The 18,982-nt window shown below is 36.5% G+C and overlaps 1 protein-coding gene across 1 annotated transcript; it reads left to right on the top strand.

Moving 5' to 3' along the window:
- Positions 1–1,937: 1,937 nt before the first annotated feature.
- SATL1 (spermidine/spermine N1-acetyl transferase like 1) lies at positions 1,938–17,076 on the top strand. The gene is made up of 6 exons (XM_059385216.1): positions 1,938–2,597; positions 4,831–4,882; positions 11,331–11,411; positions 11,808–11,909; positions 12,478–12,518; positions 16,738–17,076. The coding sequence occupies exons 1-6, from the start codon at positions 1,938–1,940 to the stop codon at positions 16,906–16,908; spliced, it is 1,107 nt and encodes a 368-aa protein (XP_059241199.1). The 3' UTR covers positions 16,909–17,076.
- Positions 17,077–18,982: the final 1,906 nt, after the last annotated feature.

Here is an 18,982-nt window from a genome sequence, read left to right on the forward strand (position 1 = left end):
GGATCAACTAGACATATGTCTCCTCTAAAATAGTAGAAAAAAAAAAAAGTCAAACATCCCCATGATGAATTATGCAAATGGTCTGATTTTGTAAAGCAAACAGTAAAGTTCCTTCACCCCTTTCATGGCATTTCAGAAAAACCAAAATGGTAACTGGGTTTTCCAAATTTTGTCTGAACTTTTCATTGTGTAACTTAAGTCAAATTATCTAACCTCTCTGTTTTTCTACCTGAAACAATGGTCATAATAATATCATCCATGTCACTGGACTTTGTGAGGATTAAATAAATTACTGCAAGTAAATTTTTCCTTAAAATCATGCCTAACATCACAGGAATCATTCATAAAATTTTGCATCTCATTATTATTACAAATGGGTTGAGATCAAATTACCTACATATAATGTGTCAGGTTTACCATAATTTTGTGATGTGACTTATTTGCCTGTCATTATATGAAAATGGACTCTCTAGTTTCCATTTACAGCCAGTATATGCCAAATGGTGATTGTGCCTCCACGGTTCTATTTATTGTTTTGTCCATGCGATGGGCTTTGGACTCTGTCCCCCTTCTGCCATGTAGTAGACTTGGAAAAACTAGTTAATTCAGATTATTAATAAAGTGTAGAACAGTATATATTTCACAGAGTTGCTTTGGTGATTAAAAGAAGTAATGCATATATAAAGTATGAGACTTAAAACAGCTTCAGTCAAGGCTCTCTGGTATAGTTAAAAAATAAAATTCATTCCATCTGTAACAATTTTAGTATCTATTACATAATATACATTGTTGTAGAAATGAGCCAACAAATAAAATGGGATAAGGGTTACTGTGAGGGAGGATGGGGTATAATACACTTGATTTCACAGTTATTGGGGTGAAGAATAAGCATAGCGTGTGTAAGAGGCAGGATAGTGTGATAGCAAAATGCCTGAAAATGGAGTTGGACAGATCTGGGCCTGAATTCAGGTTCTTTTCCAATCGTTTAGGCCTTAGTTATTTTACCAGATCTTCTGAACAATTTTCCCCAGAAGTGGGAAAAATAGGATTGCCATGGGATTAAATGAGAAAATGTAATGTGCTTCTCACTGAGCCTAGGTCACAAAATAAGTCAATAAATAGTAACCAGTTATTTTTTAATTATTTGTAAAGAAATATTTTCTGTATTAGAGACTTGAGCACCTCATTAGAACAACCTTTTTAAGCATTCTAGTTTCGATGCCTATGGGAAAGAGGTAGTAAGTGGAAGTCAGGACAGAAATAGGAAGTGAATTATTTCAGGGCCAGGGAATGGGACAAGCAGAATTAAAGGAACTATCTTTGAATTGAGTGGTTAAAATATCAGGTAATTTAGGGAGACTGCCAAGCATAAATAAGCCCTCAGACTCCTTCCAGCTTCTTGCTTCACTCTCTCAAGATCCAAGAAAAGAGGAAATAAAGTGGTGGTCAAACAGGTCCTGTCCCTCACCACATGGGGGAGCACTTAGGCACATTAAACATGAGCATTGTGACTTCATCACTATGACGCAGAGACTGTGCAAGGGGGTGAAGCAGTAATACTCCCCCAGGATCATTTTCTTCTTCCCCTCACTTCTGGCCTGTTGGCAGAGAAAGGCCAGATGACAACCTGAAATCCAGCCAAGCCTACAGCTGTAATCGCTGGTGAGGTCAACTCCAGCAAATCAGAGGCATCAATACTCTTTAGGTAGACCTTTATTTTACCCATTCTCATTTTGATAGAGGGGTCTCAAAGTACGAATCAAGTTGAGAAAAAAAACAGAAAAATCCTAAAGCCTCCCACTACAGCACTGTAGTTAAAGACCCCTCCTCCATCAAGACACTTAGTCACTGGCCAACCAGTCATCTGCCAACCCATCATCGGCTAGCCAGTCCTCAGCCTACCAGTCATAAGTCAACAAGTCCTTAGCCAACCAGGGATGAATCAACTGGGCGTGAACCAATCAGGCATCAAAGAATCAAGCTTACCAGACATGAACCAACCAGGGATGAGCCAGCCAGGCACAAGCTTATTTGGTACAAACCAACTGGACATAAATCAACCAAATGCAAGCTTAACTGACATGAACCAACTGAGCATGACACAACCGGGGAGAAGTCAATCAGGCAGAAGTCAACCAGGCACATGCCGTCCAGGTTTGAGCCAACTAGGCCTGAGCCAACCAGCCCTAAGCCAACTAGGCATGAACCAACCAAGCATGAGGCAACCATACTCGAGCCAATTCAGCACAAGTCAACAAAGCATGAGGCAACTAGGCCCAAGCCAACCATTCACAAGTCAACCAGGCCCGAGGCAACCAGGCCTGAGCCAATTCAGTATCAGTCAATCTGGCATGAGGCAACCAGGCTGGAGCCAATCAGGCCCAAGTCAAGCAGGAACAAGTCAATCAGGAACAAGTCATGCAGGTATGAATCAACCAAGTCCAAGCCAACCAGGCATGAGGCAACCGGGCAGAAGCCAATCAGGCATGAGGCAACCGGGCAAAAGCCAATCAGGCATGAGGCAACCAAGCAAGAATTCTTTCCGAGTAAGACCTGCAGAGGCTCATGACTGCCCAGAAATCCTGCGCCTAATTAAAGTAAGCATCTATCTCCTTATTCTGTGGAGTTTCATGACGTTAGTTTAGGGCTGAGAGTAAGGAAGGCTTAGATTGGGTTTGAATCCTAGCTCTGCTAATTATGACCCATGTACACAACTTTCTGGAAGTTACTGGACCTCTCTAGGCTTCAATTTTCACATCTAAAATCAAGGTCATAACACTATCTACATGAAAATATTGTTGTAATAACATAAAATAAATATACATAAATTTTTTTACTTAAAGTAGTGGGCTCAGGAAGTTGGGGGGGATGAATTCGTGGATATTTCAGGGACCTAGTATTTTGTCCCTCCTGGGGAATTTTTAACTTTAAAAGAGGATCATAGAGAAAAGGAATGTTTCACTTAAATGAATGACCTATCAGTGATAGAATTTCAGGTATTAATGTACAAGATTTTAGGATGTTTAGGATGTTTAGGATTTTTAGGATGTTTAAGATTTTTCTCGTTGCTTTTAGGACCACACCCAAATGTAGAAGCTAATGATTGTACAGGAAACAATATTCAACTAGAATAATTTTCCATACAATTTCAGACAATTCTTTGACTCCTAAAGCCCATTTTAATGGTTTTCCTGGAAATCATCCCAGTAAAGAGGACAAACTAATATTGACAGTTACTGTGCGGAAGTTCTGTGGTACTCAAAGCAATCACTTATGTGATGCACAACCTAAACAACTCCATATAAAAGTAGTAGCCTAGATTTTTAATGGATTAAATATGAGACTGGAATAAGGCACAAGTTATAGATAAGGGAACCTTATAAAGAGTTTTGCAATGAAAATATTCCCATCTACTAATTTAGGTATACATACTGATTTATATTGATTTATATATATATATGTTTTCTTCCTATCTATCTATCCTTAAATCAGGTCAAGTTTCTGTTCCCTTTGATCAGAGAATGTGTTTTAATGGCCAAAATAGAATACCATGCATTTTCTAGTGAAATCCATCTGATGGAATGATGCTAGGTCCTATTACAGATCTGTAAGAACTGGGTTATCTATCCTTCTATATCTTCCATTCTGTTCTATCCCCACAAGTTCCCATATCATTTCTCTAACTGGCATTAATCTGCATGATTAGATCACCAATCAAAATACTAGGTACAACATGTTAATTATTCCAGAAGCACACTTTCCCATGTAAAAAAATTAATTTTTTGTAGCTTAGTATCTGACACTCAGTTGGCAATTAATAAATTTATTTTTGAATGGCAATGAACTTCTCTATCCATAAAAATTACCTTATCTTTCCAAACATCACCAAGGGAAAAATATATCATGGACTGTCCCACTTAAATGAACCTGTATTTGTGGAGTTCCTGATCACATTTACTTTTAAATTTGCCTCATATACCAGAATATACTCCAGAAGTTTCTTGGGAATAATTCTAGTGAGTATTCACTAGAAAAGTAACAGAAAAGCCAAAATTACTTACTCTTATAGAAATGAGACATTACTTACTCATAGACATGAATGTAATAATTAATTTGCTTTGAGATTTATGCTCTAATAATCTGAAAGTGGGCAATGATTTTCCAAGCATGAGATCCAAACCATCTATTAATTTGAATGTGCAAAACAAATTATATAGTGAAAAGCCACATCAACAAAGTCTAAACTGGGAAAAACACATCACAGGCAAACATGACAGATGTTTCTGTAAAGTCTACTAGCTTTATTGTATATAGACTTTGTGACATCTACCTTCAATATGCAGGAACATTTTTCACTTTACTTCCACCTTTCTGGTTGTATTCAAGTTACCTGGACAATCTTCATGAGTGAGTTATTGACATAGTTGATATTCTCTCTATGTACATTTAGATTTTAAGGTTCTATATGATTGGAGTTAATTCTCACTCACGTCTATTAATATTTACTGTGGAAGGGCACCTGGGTGGCTCAGTGGGTTAAAGCCTCTGCCTTCAGTTTGGGTCATGATCCCAGCGTCCTGGGATGGAGCCCCGCATTGGGCTCTTTGCTCAGCAGGGAGCCTGCTTCCCTTCCTCTCTCTCTGCCTGCCTCTCTGCCTACTTGTGATCTATACCTGTCAAATAAACAAAAAAATCTAAAAAAAAAAAATTGACTGGGGCATCTTATGTTAATGAATGCTCAATAAATAAGTGCTCAAGAAAAAAACTTCATGATTATCATAGTAAAAATGTTATTAAGCCATAAACTGAATGTTTTCTCTACTTTGATAGGAATTGGCTTCCTGTGAAAACATGTTAGATTCAGTGAAGTTAACAGTAACAGGTAAGATGTTTCAAAGTATTTTCAGAGCTAAAAAAAAGAAACATGGCATAAAATATACACATATACTGCTTGTATCTAGATATGTGGAAGCTGCTGTCCTTGGTATACAAAGATAGTGCCATTAATAGTATCTACATGGACAGGACAATGGCTTGGTAGCTTTGTCAGTGATCCACTATTTTATATTTTCCCCATCTTTAAGTATGAAATTAATATTTAAGAGTTTTTACATTTTTATGGCTGCAATAGACTTCAACTAATTTTCAAAATGTAGAATGAGCAGTGTAACTGTTCAAAGACAGTAAATTTAATGCCCAATATGTCCATAGTAACTTTATAGGATGAAATGGATAAACATAAAATGACAAGCTATTTTCAAGATATTTACTACATTTTGATAGCCAGCAATATTAAAAGGATAGGCTTGTGTTTTATAATGAATTAGAACCTTTTAGGCAGGAAATATGAACACTAAAAGATGATTGAAGTGTAGAACATTACACACTTGGATTTCTAAATAAATTTAAGGATTGGCTTTACCATTTCTGTGAAAAGGGAAAGGGACTGGAATTTTGATAAGGATTGCATTAAATCTTTAGATCACTTTGGGTAGTACTGACTTCTTAATAATAATGTTAACTCTTATCTGTGAATACAAGAAGTCTTTCAATTTATTTAGGTCCTTTTCTTTCAGCAATGTTTTTGTAGTTTTCAGCATGCAAATAGTTCACCTCTTTGGTTATAGTTATTCCTAGTTATTGATTTTAGAGGCTACTGTAAATGGAGTTGCTTTCTTGGTTTACTTTTTCATTTGTTCTTTTTATGTATAGAAACAAAACTGACTTTTGTTGATCTTGTCATCTGCAAATTTGCTGAATTCCTTTATCAGCTATAGTAACTTTCTTTTGATTTTTTTTATCAGTAGGATTATGTCATCTACAGAGATCATTTTACCTCTTTTTTTAAAGATTTTATTTATTTATTTGAGAGAGAGTGAGAGAGAGATCACGAGTGGGGTGGGGGGAGGGCAGAGGGAGCTACAGACTCTCTGCTGAGCAGGGAGCCCAACACAGGCCTCAATCCCAGGATCCTGGGATCATGACCTGAGCCAAAGTCAGACACTCAACCAACTGAGCCACCCAGGCGCCCCTCATTTTACCTCCTTCTTTCTAAGTTAGATAGCTTCTAATTCTTTTTCTTTTCTAAAAGCTTTGGCTGTAATTTCCAGTACAATGTTGAATAGCAGTAGTAAAAAGTAGGCACCCTTTTCAAGATGGGACCAGGGAAATAGACAAACCATAAGAGACTCTTAATCTCAGGAAACAAACTGAGGGTTGCTGGTGGAGGTGGTGGTGGAATGGAGGGGTTGAGATAGGGTGACTGGGTTATGGACATTGGGGAGGGTATGTGCTATGGTGAGTGCTATGTGTTGTGTGACTGATGATTCACAGACCTGTACACCTTAAACAAATAATACATTATATGTTAATTTTAAAAATGCACATCCTTGCCTTCTTAATCTTAGGGGGTATGCTTTATGCTATTCACCACTGAGCATGAAGTTAATGGGTTTTTAATAAGTACCCTTTATCAAAAACGTTGAGGAACTTTCCTCTACTCCTGGTTTTTTTAGGGCTTTTGTCGTGAAAGGATATTTTGTCAAATGCCTCTCCTGCATCAATTGAGATATTCATGTGCTTTTTTCCTTTTGTTTTGTTAATGATGCATTATATTGATTGATTTTCATATGTTGAACCATCCTTTCTTCCCTAGGATAAATAACACTTGGTTATGGGTCATGGTGAATAATTCTTTTACTATGCCGTGGGTTCACTTTGCTTATAGTTTGTTGGAGATCTTTGCATCTATATTAATGAGGGATATTGGTCTGTAACTTTATTTTCTTATGATGTCTTTTTTAAATGATTTTATTTATTTATTTGAGAAAGAGAGCCAGAGAGTGCAAAAGTGGGGGGAGAGGCAAAGGGAGGGGGGAGTAGACTCCCTGGCTGAGAAGAGAGCTGGACATGGGGTTCAAACCCAAGATCTGGGATCATGACCTGAGCCAAAGGCAGACGCTTAACCGACTGAGGAACCCAGGTGCCCCTCTTGTGATGTCTTTACTTATCTTTCGTACCAAAGTAATACTGATTTCATAGAATGAGTTAGGACATGTTTCTTTCTCTTCAAATTTTTTTAGAAGAGCTTGGGAATTATGTTAATTCTTCTTTAAGTGTTTGATAGGCATCCAGGTGGCTCAGTCATTAAGCATCTGGCTTTGGCTCAGGTCATGATCCCAGGGTCCTGGGACTGAGACCACATTGGGCTCCCTGCTCTGCACAAAGTCTGCTTCTCCCTCTCCCACTCCCCCTGCTTGTTTTCCCTCTCTCACTGTCTGTCAAATAAATAAAATCTTAAAAAAAGATGTTTGATAAAATTGACTAGGGAAACCATTCATGGTTCCTGACTTTCCTTGTTTTGAGAAATTTTTTTTGATTACTGATTCAAACTCTTGTTACAGGTCTGCTCAGATTTTTTCTTGTTTCAGTTTAGGTCATTTGTGAGTTTCAAGAAATTTGTTCATTTCTTCTAGGTTATCTAATTTCTTGGAGTAAAGTTCATAGCATTAATTTATCATTTTTATCTCTATAACATCAGTAGTAGTGGTGCTTTATTTCTGATTTTAGTTAACTTGCATCTTCTCTTTTTTGTCAGTCTACTTATCCAGTTTTTTTATATTTTCAAAGAATCAACTTTTGGTTTTACTGATTTTTCTCTATTGTACTTTTCCCCTTTATTTTGTTTATCTCTGCTCTAAACTTTATTATTAACTCCCTTCTATTAGCTTTGGGCTTAGTTTGCTCCTTTTTTCTAGTTTCTTAAAGTATAAGGTTAGGTATTACTTGAGTTTTTTTTGTTTTGTTTTGTTTTGTTTTGTTTTGTTTTGTTTTTAGTGTAGGCATTTATAGCGTAAGTTTCCAAGCACTGCTTTCACTGCATTCCATAAGTTTCATATGTTGTATTTTCATTTTCATTCATCTTTTTCATTCATCTCTGTTTTCTAATTTCCCTTGTGATTTCTTCTTTGACCTATTGGTTAAAAGTCCATTACTTTCTACATATATGTCATATTCCTAGTTTCCCTCTGCTGTTGATTTCTAGTTTCATTCCGCTGTGATTGGAGAAGATACTGTGCATGATTTAAATCTTTCAAAATTTATTGACTTGTTTTGTAGCCTAACATATGGCCTATCCTAGACAAAGTTCCATGTGTACTTTAGAAACATGGGCATTATGTTGTTGTTGGGTGGAGTGTACTGTATATTTCTTTTCAGTCCATTTGATCTATATTGTTGTTCAAATAATCTAGTAAATTATTTATCTTCTGCCCAGTTGTTCGATACATTACTGAAATTGAAGACCTGAAGTTTCCTACTATTAGTGTAGGTAGCTTCAATTCTGTCACTATCTGCTTCATATACTTTGAATCTCTAATGACTGGTACATAAATGTTTATAAATGTTACATCCTCTTGGCGAGTTGACCTTTTCTTAATAAATATATATTAATACATAAATATTAATAAACAACCTCCTTGTTTCTTGTAACAGTTTTAACTTAAAGTGTATATATACTACAGCCACCTCAGCTCTCTTTCGGTTACTCTTTGCATGAAATATTTTTCCCATTATTTCACTATTAACCTTTCTATTTGTGTGTTTAAATCTAAACTGAGTCCCCTATAAACAACACAGAGTTGGATAATTTAATTTTGTTTTAATCCATTATGCTTATTTCTGTCTTTTGCTGTTTTCTATATGCCATACAGCCTTTTTGTTCTTCATCTCCTCCAGTACTACCTTTTGTGTTTTGTTGATTTCTGTATTGAAATATGTTGATTCCCTTCACATTTCATTATGTGTATATTTTATAGATATTTTCTTTGTGGTTATTATGGAAATTACATTTAACATCCCAAAGTTATAATAATCTAATTTGAATTTATATCAGCTTAATTCCAATAATATATAAAATTCTTCTCTTATATGTCTCCATTTCCCCCTTTTATGTTACTGATGTAGAAAATAAAAGGTGGAGTTATAAACAAATTAAAATAACTATAGTCCTTTTAAATGCCCATGTATTGGGGTGCCTGGGTGGCTCAGTGGGTTAAAGCCTTTGCCTTTGGCTCAGGTCATGATCCCTGGGTCCTGGGATCGAGCCCCGCATCTGGCTCTCTGCTCAGCAGGGAGCCTGCTTCCCCCTCTCTCTCTGCCTGCCTCTCTGCTACTTGTGATCTCTGTCTGTCAAATAAATAAATAAAAAGTCTTTAAAAAAATATAAATGCCCATGTATTTACCTTTAACTCAGTACCTTTAGTTTTTTATTTTTTTAAGATTTTATTTACTTATTTATTTGACAGAGAGAGAGAGAAAGCAGAGGCTTAACCCACTGAGCCACCCAGGCACCCCTCGGTACCTTTAGTTTTATCTTTATTTCTTTATGTGGCTTTAGTTACTATCTAGCTTTCTTTCATGTCAACCTGAAGAACTAGCATTTTATGTAGGGAAGTCTAGTGATAATGAAATACCTCAGGTTTTTGTTTTGGGTGGTGATCAAGGGATGTCTCAATTTCTCCCTCATTTTTGAAGGGCAGTTTTGGTGGAGATACAACTCTCAGTTGATAGGCTCCCCCAGCACTTTGAATAGATCAATCCACTGCCTTCTGGTCTCCACGGTTTCTGATGAGAAATCAGCTGATAATCCTACTGAGGATCCATTGTAGGTAACAAGTTCCTTTTCCCTTGCTGCTTTCAAAATTTTCTCTTTGTCATTCAGCAGTTAAAGTATGTGTCTTGGTGTTGCTTGTTTTGGATTTATTTGTGTGAAGTTGTTTTTGTATGGAGTTTTGTTTTGTATGAAATTTGTTGAGCTTGTTGGATTTGTAGATACATTAACTGATTCAAATTTAGAAAGTTTTCAGCCATCATTTCTTCAGATACTTTTTTCCTCTCTTTCATCCTCCTAAGAACCTGCCATATAGTGTGTATATTGGCCCACTCAATAGTGTTCCACAAAGCCCTTAGGCCTTGTTTACTTTCTTCATTATTTTTCTTTCAGTTCCCGAGATGGTAATTTCAATTGTCTTATATTCAAATTCACGGATTTTTTTTCTTCTGCTAGTTCAATTCTGATTTTTCTCCTCTACAGTGCATTTGTCACTTCAGTTATTGTACATAATTATCAGCTTCAGAATTTTTTGGTGTTCTTTTTTCATAATTTGTATTTTGTTACTGAGATTCTTATTTTATTCACATATTTGTTTCCCGTTTTTGTGCATTCTTTTTTTTTTTTTTTTAGCTCTTTGAGCATTTTTAAGACAGCTCTTTTAGTCTTGGTCTAGTACATGTGGGCTTCCTCAGGTACGTTTTCTACTGATTCATTTCATTCTTTTGAATGAGGAATAGCTTCCAGTTTCCTTGAATGCCTTGTGACTTGTTGTTGTTGAAAACCGGACATTTGAATCTTAATATGTTTTAACTCTGGAAATGAAATTCTCCCCCTTCGGGGCGCCTGGGTGGCTCAGTGGGTTAAAGCCTCTGCCCTTGGCTCGGGTCATGATCCCAGGGTCCTGGGATCGAGCCCTGCATTGGGCTCTCCACTCAGTGGGGAGCCTGCTTCCTCCTCTCTGCATGCCTCTCTCCCTACTTGTGATCTGTCAAATAAATAAATAAAAATCTTAAAAAAAAAATTCTCCCCCTTTACCAGGAATGGTTTTTGTTTTTGTTTTTGGTTTTGTTTTGTTTTTATTATTATAGGGTATCTCTGTTAAGAGATCAGCCTGAGTTAAATGTTTAAGGTATTGTGAGGTCATTTCTAAATCTCTGTCTTTCCCTGGTCATGCACAGTAGCTTTGTAAATTCTCTGTATATGTGGTTGTTTTAAATATCAAACGAAACAAGTGTGGCTCTTTTTACATCTGGAAGCTGCTTTCATTGGTGAAGGTTGGAAAAATGGTGGCCAACTTCATAGCTCTTACCTCAACATTCAGGGTAGCAATCCATGCCTCAGCATTCAGAGTAGCAATCCATGATCAGAACACAGAACTCTAGTGTTTGGAGGATAATGCCTAATGCCTACCCTGGCTCCAGCAAATCACTCAGCAATTTATGTTTTGTATACCTGCTTCCATAAAGCAAGGAGACAGGGGAGACTTGTAAGCCACCAGTGGGCTGACAGCTGAATTTAACCAACATTAACTGAAATTTACCAGCCAAGCTGTCCTCTGGAAGTTGCAAATGTTCAAATAAACTCTAGACTTCCAGAATATCCACTGCCAGTACAGTTATACATGTGAAGAGATGAATTTCTGGTGCTGCCTACTCTACCATCTTCCTTTTCTTTATTATAAACTTTCTAACATACTGTATATGAATTTGTATTTCAGATTTACTCAGGGATGGCTTTGGGGACAATCCCCTTTTCTACTGCCTAATTGCAGAAGTACACAATCAACAAAAACCATCAGGTAAAATAAATCTGCCTCTTCCAATTTAATCTGGAGTATACTTTCTCTACCCTGAAAATGAAGAACAGTTTGATAGTACAGAATTACTATTAAATAGAGTAGAAGGGCATAAGCACACAAACTCATTTTTTTAAAAGAATATGTGTGGTATGTATTTGTATATGCATAGAAAATTTTTGAAGAATATACATTATTAAAAGATGGCTTATCTTTTTTTAAGATTGTGTTATAAGGGACTTAAGCCTACATTATATATATTTTTTTATTGTTTGATATTTTGTCCAGTAAGCTTTTATTAGTTTAATAAGGAAATCACTAACATACTCAATTTTAGAGGAAAGAACATTCTAAGATTCAAAGCATTAACCTCATCGTACCTTCTCTTCCCTCTTCTAGGCAAAGTGACTGTTGGATTTGCCATGTACTATTTTACATACGACCCCTGGATTGGCAAGTTACTTTACCTAGAGGACTTTTATGTCATACAAGCTTACCGAGGTCAAGCTATACTTATATTACTACGTACAGTTTAGAAGTTAAAATGGCACATTTTAAGGAGTAGAGATAGGGCTTCAGTATAAATATGGTATTTAAATTAGTTTATGTAACTCACTTCTATTTAATGAGACTGATCATTATCCTAGTTATCTTTGCATATGGTGAAAACTCAATCACAGATTAGAAAATGACTTTCATGGCTCCTATCAACGTTTGAATACACCAAGTTATCACAGCTACCCTTTTATCTTAAAAAAATCTATTTATATTTTAGATTGTGTTGTCTGAAAATGAATAATAAGTATACTATATCGAGCGTGACAGGGACTCATTTCTGCTTCACCAGTCTTTAAATACAAAATCTCTTCTACTACCTTTGGAACCACTTTACAATTAGGAAGAAGATATTAAAAACATTCATGAGTTTGAGTTGAGTTTCAACATAACTTATTAAGAATATATAACAGCCAGATATAGGGTTTTATGTTTTACTTATTTAAGATTAAAGCAAATGAACTTAAGTGGAATTTTTTTCAACTCATGTCATTTTTCATTATCTATTTAAAAGGTCTAGGTATTGGAGCTGAAATGCTGAAGAGGTTAAGTCAGGTATGTATTACATTTAGTATTGGTATTCTATATGTTATAATTTTCTTCATTAAATATTAATTGACAGGGTGTAAATTAGATAATTTCTCTCACCTTCTGAATATATCCTCAAAACATACTTTTTATTCCAATTAAAAACATATTTTCAAATCAGATAGTCATATAAGTTATATCTGAATTATATTTAATCAAAAATTGATTTGTATGTAATCCACAACCATACTATACACCACTTTCCTATAAAGCAGAAGTAAGCAAGAGGGGGATTAGAAGGCAATTTCAATTTTACCTATAAAATAGGTCCATGGTATGAATATAAGAAGAGCATAAAAATGACTTCTGGGAAGTTGGAGGAGTAGGAGCCTCCCTAAGCTCATTTTGTCCCAGGGACACACCAAGAAAACAGCCACATCAGTATAATCAACCCAGAAAATGACCTAAAGACTAGCAGAACAGATATTCCACAGTTAATCAAAGAGAGGAGTTCACATCAAAAAGGGTAGGAGAGTCAGAGACAAGGTCAAGAACCAAATTCCTGAGGAGACTAAGCACAAGTGGGAGAGACATCACAAGCACATAGAAAGGAGAGGATCAGATCCACACCAGGAAACCTAGGCATGAGGGATCTGCATTGGAGACAAGTTCCCATAACATTTGGCTTTGAAGACCATGGAGCTTAACTTCTTGAGTTTTTACAACCAGCTGGGCTTAACTACGGGAGCTTTAAAAATCAGTGGGCTTGGGGCACCTGGGTGGCTCAGTGGGTTAAGCCTCTGCCTTTAGCTCAGGGCTCAGGCTGTGATCTCAGGGTCCTGGGATCTAGTCCCGAATCGGGATCTCTGCCCAGCAAGGAGCCTGCTTCCTCCTCTCTCTCTGCCTGCCTCTCTGCCCACTTGTGATCTCCCTGTCAAATAAATAAATAAAATCTTTAAAAAAAAGTCAGTGGGCTTAGCACTGAGAGTGAGAGGGCAACAGGAAATAGAGTCCCCGACCTTAAAGAAACAGCATAACAAAACAACCCCACAAAGATAGAGCATAGAAGCAGCAATATGAAAAATGCACAAGGTATCCAAGAGGATTTCTTTACAAATCTCAGAATATGTGCTGGTGGGAACCATTTCTCTTCTCACTAAATCCCTACTTCCCAGCCTAGAGAGTGGGATACCTGTGGGAAACAGGATATACTGCACCTACCTTGCTAATACCATGCATCCTACCCCATATTCTCCTGTGGATCCACTCCATCCATTTCACTCCACTCAGCAGGAGTCCCTCCAAAGCAGCTCCTGCCAGGTCTTATTTAAGCAGCTCTGGCAGTGACCTGCACCAATCCAAAATGATTCCTGCCTCGGGGAGAGGGAAAGATAACCCTGGACATCAGTTTGACTGAAGTCCTAGCAGCTAAACCATGTAACTGACAGTGCAGAGAGTGTATTGCTGATCAGTGGGTCTGCAGTATCAACACATAGACTGGGGGACAGGCACCTGATATGATAACTGGCTCTGTCCAACAACAAAAACCCCTCAGGGGTAGCAAATAGAGAGACTTGTACAGTTTGGGGTCACTGCATGGAAGCTTGGCAATAGACATCTGGTCTGCCAGCCCTGCCAACAAATAAAAGCCTCTCAAGGCAGGAGAGCACCCTGCAGGCTGGTGCTACCACAGCCCTAAGAGACAAACGGGATAGCATCTAATTTGTTTACAGCCCCTGCCCACCAACAGAAGCCTCTTAGAAGACAACATAGGGAAAACACTCTGCAGTCTGGTATGACTAGAGCCCCAGCAAACTGGGCTTAGGGCAGGCATTTAGTCTGACTGCTGACAATGTCCAACTATAAGCCTATGGCCGCAGAATGGCCCTGAACAACACAAGACCAAACACGGCCCACAAAATTCAAAGAATGGACTGAAAGCAAATGAGGCTTAGCCACAGCAGTAGGGCACACAAACCACAGAGAGGATACCCATGAAGTACCTATTCTGGTGAACAGGGGCCATTGTGCTACAGGAAACCACAGGACCTCTTCTTTGTAAGACCACTACATTCAGGATAGGAGATGTAACTGATTTTGCTAATACATATAAACAAACATAGAGAATTAGACAAAATAAAACAGAGGAATATATCCCAAATGAAAGACCAGGACAAAACCACAGCAAAAAAGCTAAATGAAATGGAAATAAAGAATATACCTGGTAATGAATTCAAACTAATGGTCATAAAGATAATGGACTTGAGAAAAGTGGAAAAACATAAGGAAACCTTCAACAAAGAAATAGAAAACAAAAAAGAACCAATCAGAGATGAAGAATTTAATTACTGAAATGAAAAGCAGGCTAGAGGGAATCAATAGATGAGAGGAGGCAGAAGACAGATCAGTGAGTGGGAAGACAGTATTGGAAAGCAACAATGCTGAAGAGGAAAAAGAAAAAAAAATAATTAAAAATGAGAATATGGTTAGGGAACTCAGCGACATCATCAAACCTAATAAAATTCACACTAAGTGGATCCCAAAAAGAGAAATGAGGGAAGGGGACAGAAAACTTATTTGAAGAAATAATAACTAAAAACTTCTCCAATCTGGGGAAAGAAACAGACATTCAGATCCAGGAGGCACAGAGAGTCCCCAAGAAAATCAACACAAGGAGATCCATACCAACACACATAATGATTAAAATGGCAAGAAAGTACTGAAAAGAGAGAATTTTAAAAGCAGTAAGAGAAAAGTTACATACAAGGGAACCCCCTTAAGGCCATCAGCTGATTTTTCAGCAGAAACCATGTAGGTCAGGAAGGAGTGGTATGATATATTCAAAGTGATGAAAAGAAAAACACTTGCAATCAAGAATACTCATTTCATGGCTATCCAGCAAGGTCATCATTCAGAACAGAAATAGAGATAAAGAGTTTCCCAGACAAATGAAAAGCACAGCAGTTCATCACAACTTAACCAGCCTTAGAAAAAACAGTAAAGAGAATTCTTCGAGTAGAAAGAAAACATGATAATCAGGAGTAAGAAATTATGAAAGGAAAAAGCTTTAGTTAAATACAAACAAAATAAAAGCCACAGATCAATCACTTATAAAACCAGTATGGAGGTTAAAGCACAAAAGCAGTTAAGACCAAGTGTATCTAAAAATACCAAGTCAAAGGATTCAGAAAATGGAAGGGCATGAAGTAGGACATATTATACATAAAATCGTGGGGGGAGGATAAAAATTTACTGCTTTTAGAGTGGGTTCTTAAAAAGGGGTGCCTGGGTGGCTCAGTTAAGTGTCTGCCTTCAGCTCCGGTCATGATCCCAGGGTCCTGGTGATTGCCAGAGGGAAGGTGCGTGGAGGGGATGGGTGAAATAGATAAAGGGAATTAAGAGTACACTTAACTTGATAAGTGATGAGAAATACATAAAACTGTTGAATCATTTATTATACTGTATACCTGAAACTAATATAACATTATACAATGTTAATTGTACTTGAAAAAAAAAGCATAGTATAAAAATAAGATCCTTTTGTACTTTGGAAATGAATATGAAAATTTTAGGATCTGGCAATCACCAGTTTGTTCTCTGTATTTAAGAATGTTGTTCTGTTTGACTTTTTTCTTTGTTCATTAGTTTTGATCCTTAAATTCTACATGAGTGAAATTACAAAGTATTTGTCTCTCTCTGGCTTAATTTCACTTAGAATTATACCCTCTAGATACATCCATGTTGTTGCAAATGGCAACATATTGTTCTTTTTATGGCTCAGAAATATACCATTGTGTGTGTATATGTATGTAAATATACATACCACATCTTCTTATCCATTCATCTGTTGATGAACACAAAGGTTGCTTCTCTTTAGCTTGGCTATTGTAAATAATGCTACAGTAAACATAGGGGTGCATATATCTTTTTGAATTAGTACTCAGTAGTGGAATTACTGTATCATATGGCTTTTTTCCATAAAGAGAAAAACTGAATTGGATTTGTAGAAAAACCAATGCGTAGACTTTGCAAATCATTTTTGGACTTTTCAAAGAAAGAGTTTTAAAATTCAACAGAATTTCTTTTTCTTCTTACAGCTTTAGGCAAGTCCTAGAGTTAACTATTGTATTATTATTTGGAAGTATTATATAGACATAGTGCTTTGCATATAGACTTTTAATAAAATAAATGTGTTAATAAAGACTATGCTTTCAATTAAAAATAACTTTTATTTGTTTTTAAACAGATAGCCATCAGAAGCCAATGTAACTGCATGCATTTTCTTGTTGTCATTTGGAACCAGGCTTCTATTGACTACTACACTCGTCGAGGGGCCTTAGACCTTTCTTCTGAAGAGGGCTGGCATCTATTCAGGTTTAACAGAGAAGAACTCATGGATATGGCAAAGGAAGAGTGAAAGATGACCCATTTCAACTTGTCCCAATACATGCTCCAACATTCAAATGTCACCTGAGTCCAACAGCAGTTTGACTTTGAGTGTTGTACAATACAGCAAGTGATGAAACTCTGGTTTGAGCAGATCTTTTACTTTGAAACAGATTTGACAGATATGATCAACCTTCCTTTATCCAAATATACTAATGACTAGTAGCGGAGCTGATGAAATCAAAAGAGTAGATAAATCAAGAATCACTTTATAGTTGGTGTTAGAATATTTATTTTTTAACTACCATATCTCACTAAATTTAAGATATTTATATTTTCACATCTTAACATAGCTGAAACTGGGATAAGTATAATTACCCACTGGTAGCACTTTTTTCTTAGAGGTAAATAACATGTCTTAGAATTGATGAAATATGGATTTGTTTTATTATAAACAGATGAGTTACAAAAAATTCATTTAAAATACTGAAGGTAAATTTTGAGGAGCTTACTTATGAAACACTAGTAAGTGAACTATTTCCCTACCCTGAGTAGTTCAAGTACCATTGACCCCTTAAGATCATCTCAGAACTACAGTTTATTTCTGAACTGTATTTTATCTCTGAGCATTTACAGCTCTTTGGTTGTATTTATCTGAGGGAAAATACTATATGTAATACCGTCTATGCATATGTTTCTTTCCTTTCTAGTAGAAATATAAACCTTTTGATAGGAGTATAATTACTTTTGTATCCTGTGTTGCAAGCATAGAACACAAGTTTCTGCTATGTATTTCATGAGCATAAAAGCTGCACAAAAATGATTTAGTCATACCCACAAGGAATCTTGTCTGTGAAAAAATACTAGTTTTAGTTTTAATAATAAATTGGATGGGTTGTCACAGCTATGAAGTACAAAGGAAGGCAGAATAGAGAGCATTTTAATCCTACCTTGGATGATGGAGGAAGGTGACACCAGAATTGGGTTTGAAGGATGAGGAGGAAGTTGGAATATGGAAAAGGATTATACAGAAAAAAAAAAAATTCTAAGAGGAAATACAAGCACAGACAGAAAAAAAACCCAACTTAAAATAACAAAGCATGTTCATGGAGCAATGAACATTATATTATTATATTATATTATAGATAAAATATACACTGGCAGTAGGGTAGGAAAGGAGAGGAAAGATAGGATTAAAGTTGAATTGGGACCATAAGTGAAGGGCCTTATATGTCATGCTTAGGAGTCTTCATTTGATGACTATATAGGCAATGATGAACCACTGGAAGATTTCAGAGACAACTAACCATAATAGTTGTTAGAAAGGCAATTATGCCATAATACGACAGATGGATTAGAAGAATAGGGTAGTAGACAATATAAGTTAGCTGAAACTCAACACCCATTCCATATCCCTTTCTCCTTGACTTCCTCACCATAGGAAAAAAAATATGATTTGCCCATTTGCCTTGAGCTAAGGTGGCTACATGGTAAGTTCTAGTCAAGATATAGATAAGAATTCTGAGAGGCACTCTATGAAAGCATTTTACTTTTTTGATAAGAGAGGGTCAGAAACATCTAGTAGGGTTTGCCCTAATTTTTCTTCCTACACTGAATGTGTATATGTTCCCTAGAGCAACAACAGCCACTTTGTGACCATAAGATGACAAGCTGACATACTAAAGAGCAGAGTGAAAAGAGAATACGTTTAGGTCCTTGATGGCACTAATGAGCTACTGAATGAACCCTGTACTGCCCAATTCCAGATTTTTATATAGAGTCTCATTGACTGTGAACTGGTTTACTGTTACCTGCAGAGACAACACATTCTCAAGTGACAGAAAGCAAGATTGATGGAGGGCAGATGAAGGACTATTGTAATAATTCAGGAAGGTGGTGATAAAAACTTGAATGGAAGCAAGGATTAGAGAAGAGTAGAAAAGGTTGAGTAGATTTGAAAAACACAGAAATTGAAGAAAAGAGAGGCAGAAGCAATTTAGTCTTAGACATATTAACATTGGGGACACCTATGGCATATAAGGTAGATGTATTAATAAATAATTAGAAAATAGGTATATAGCTCTAGAGAAATATGGGATCTGGAA

This window comes from Mustela nigripes, chromosome X, assembly GCF_022355385.1.
Source record: "Mustela nigripes isolate SB6536 chromosome X, MUSNIG.SB6536, whole genome shotgun sequence".
Lineage (NCBI taxonomy): Eukaryota > Metazoa > Chordata > Mammalia > Carnivora > Mustelidae > Mustela > Mustela nigripes.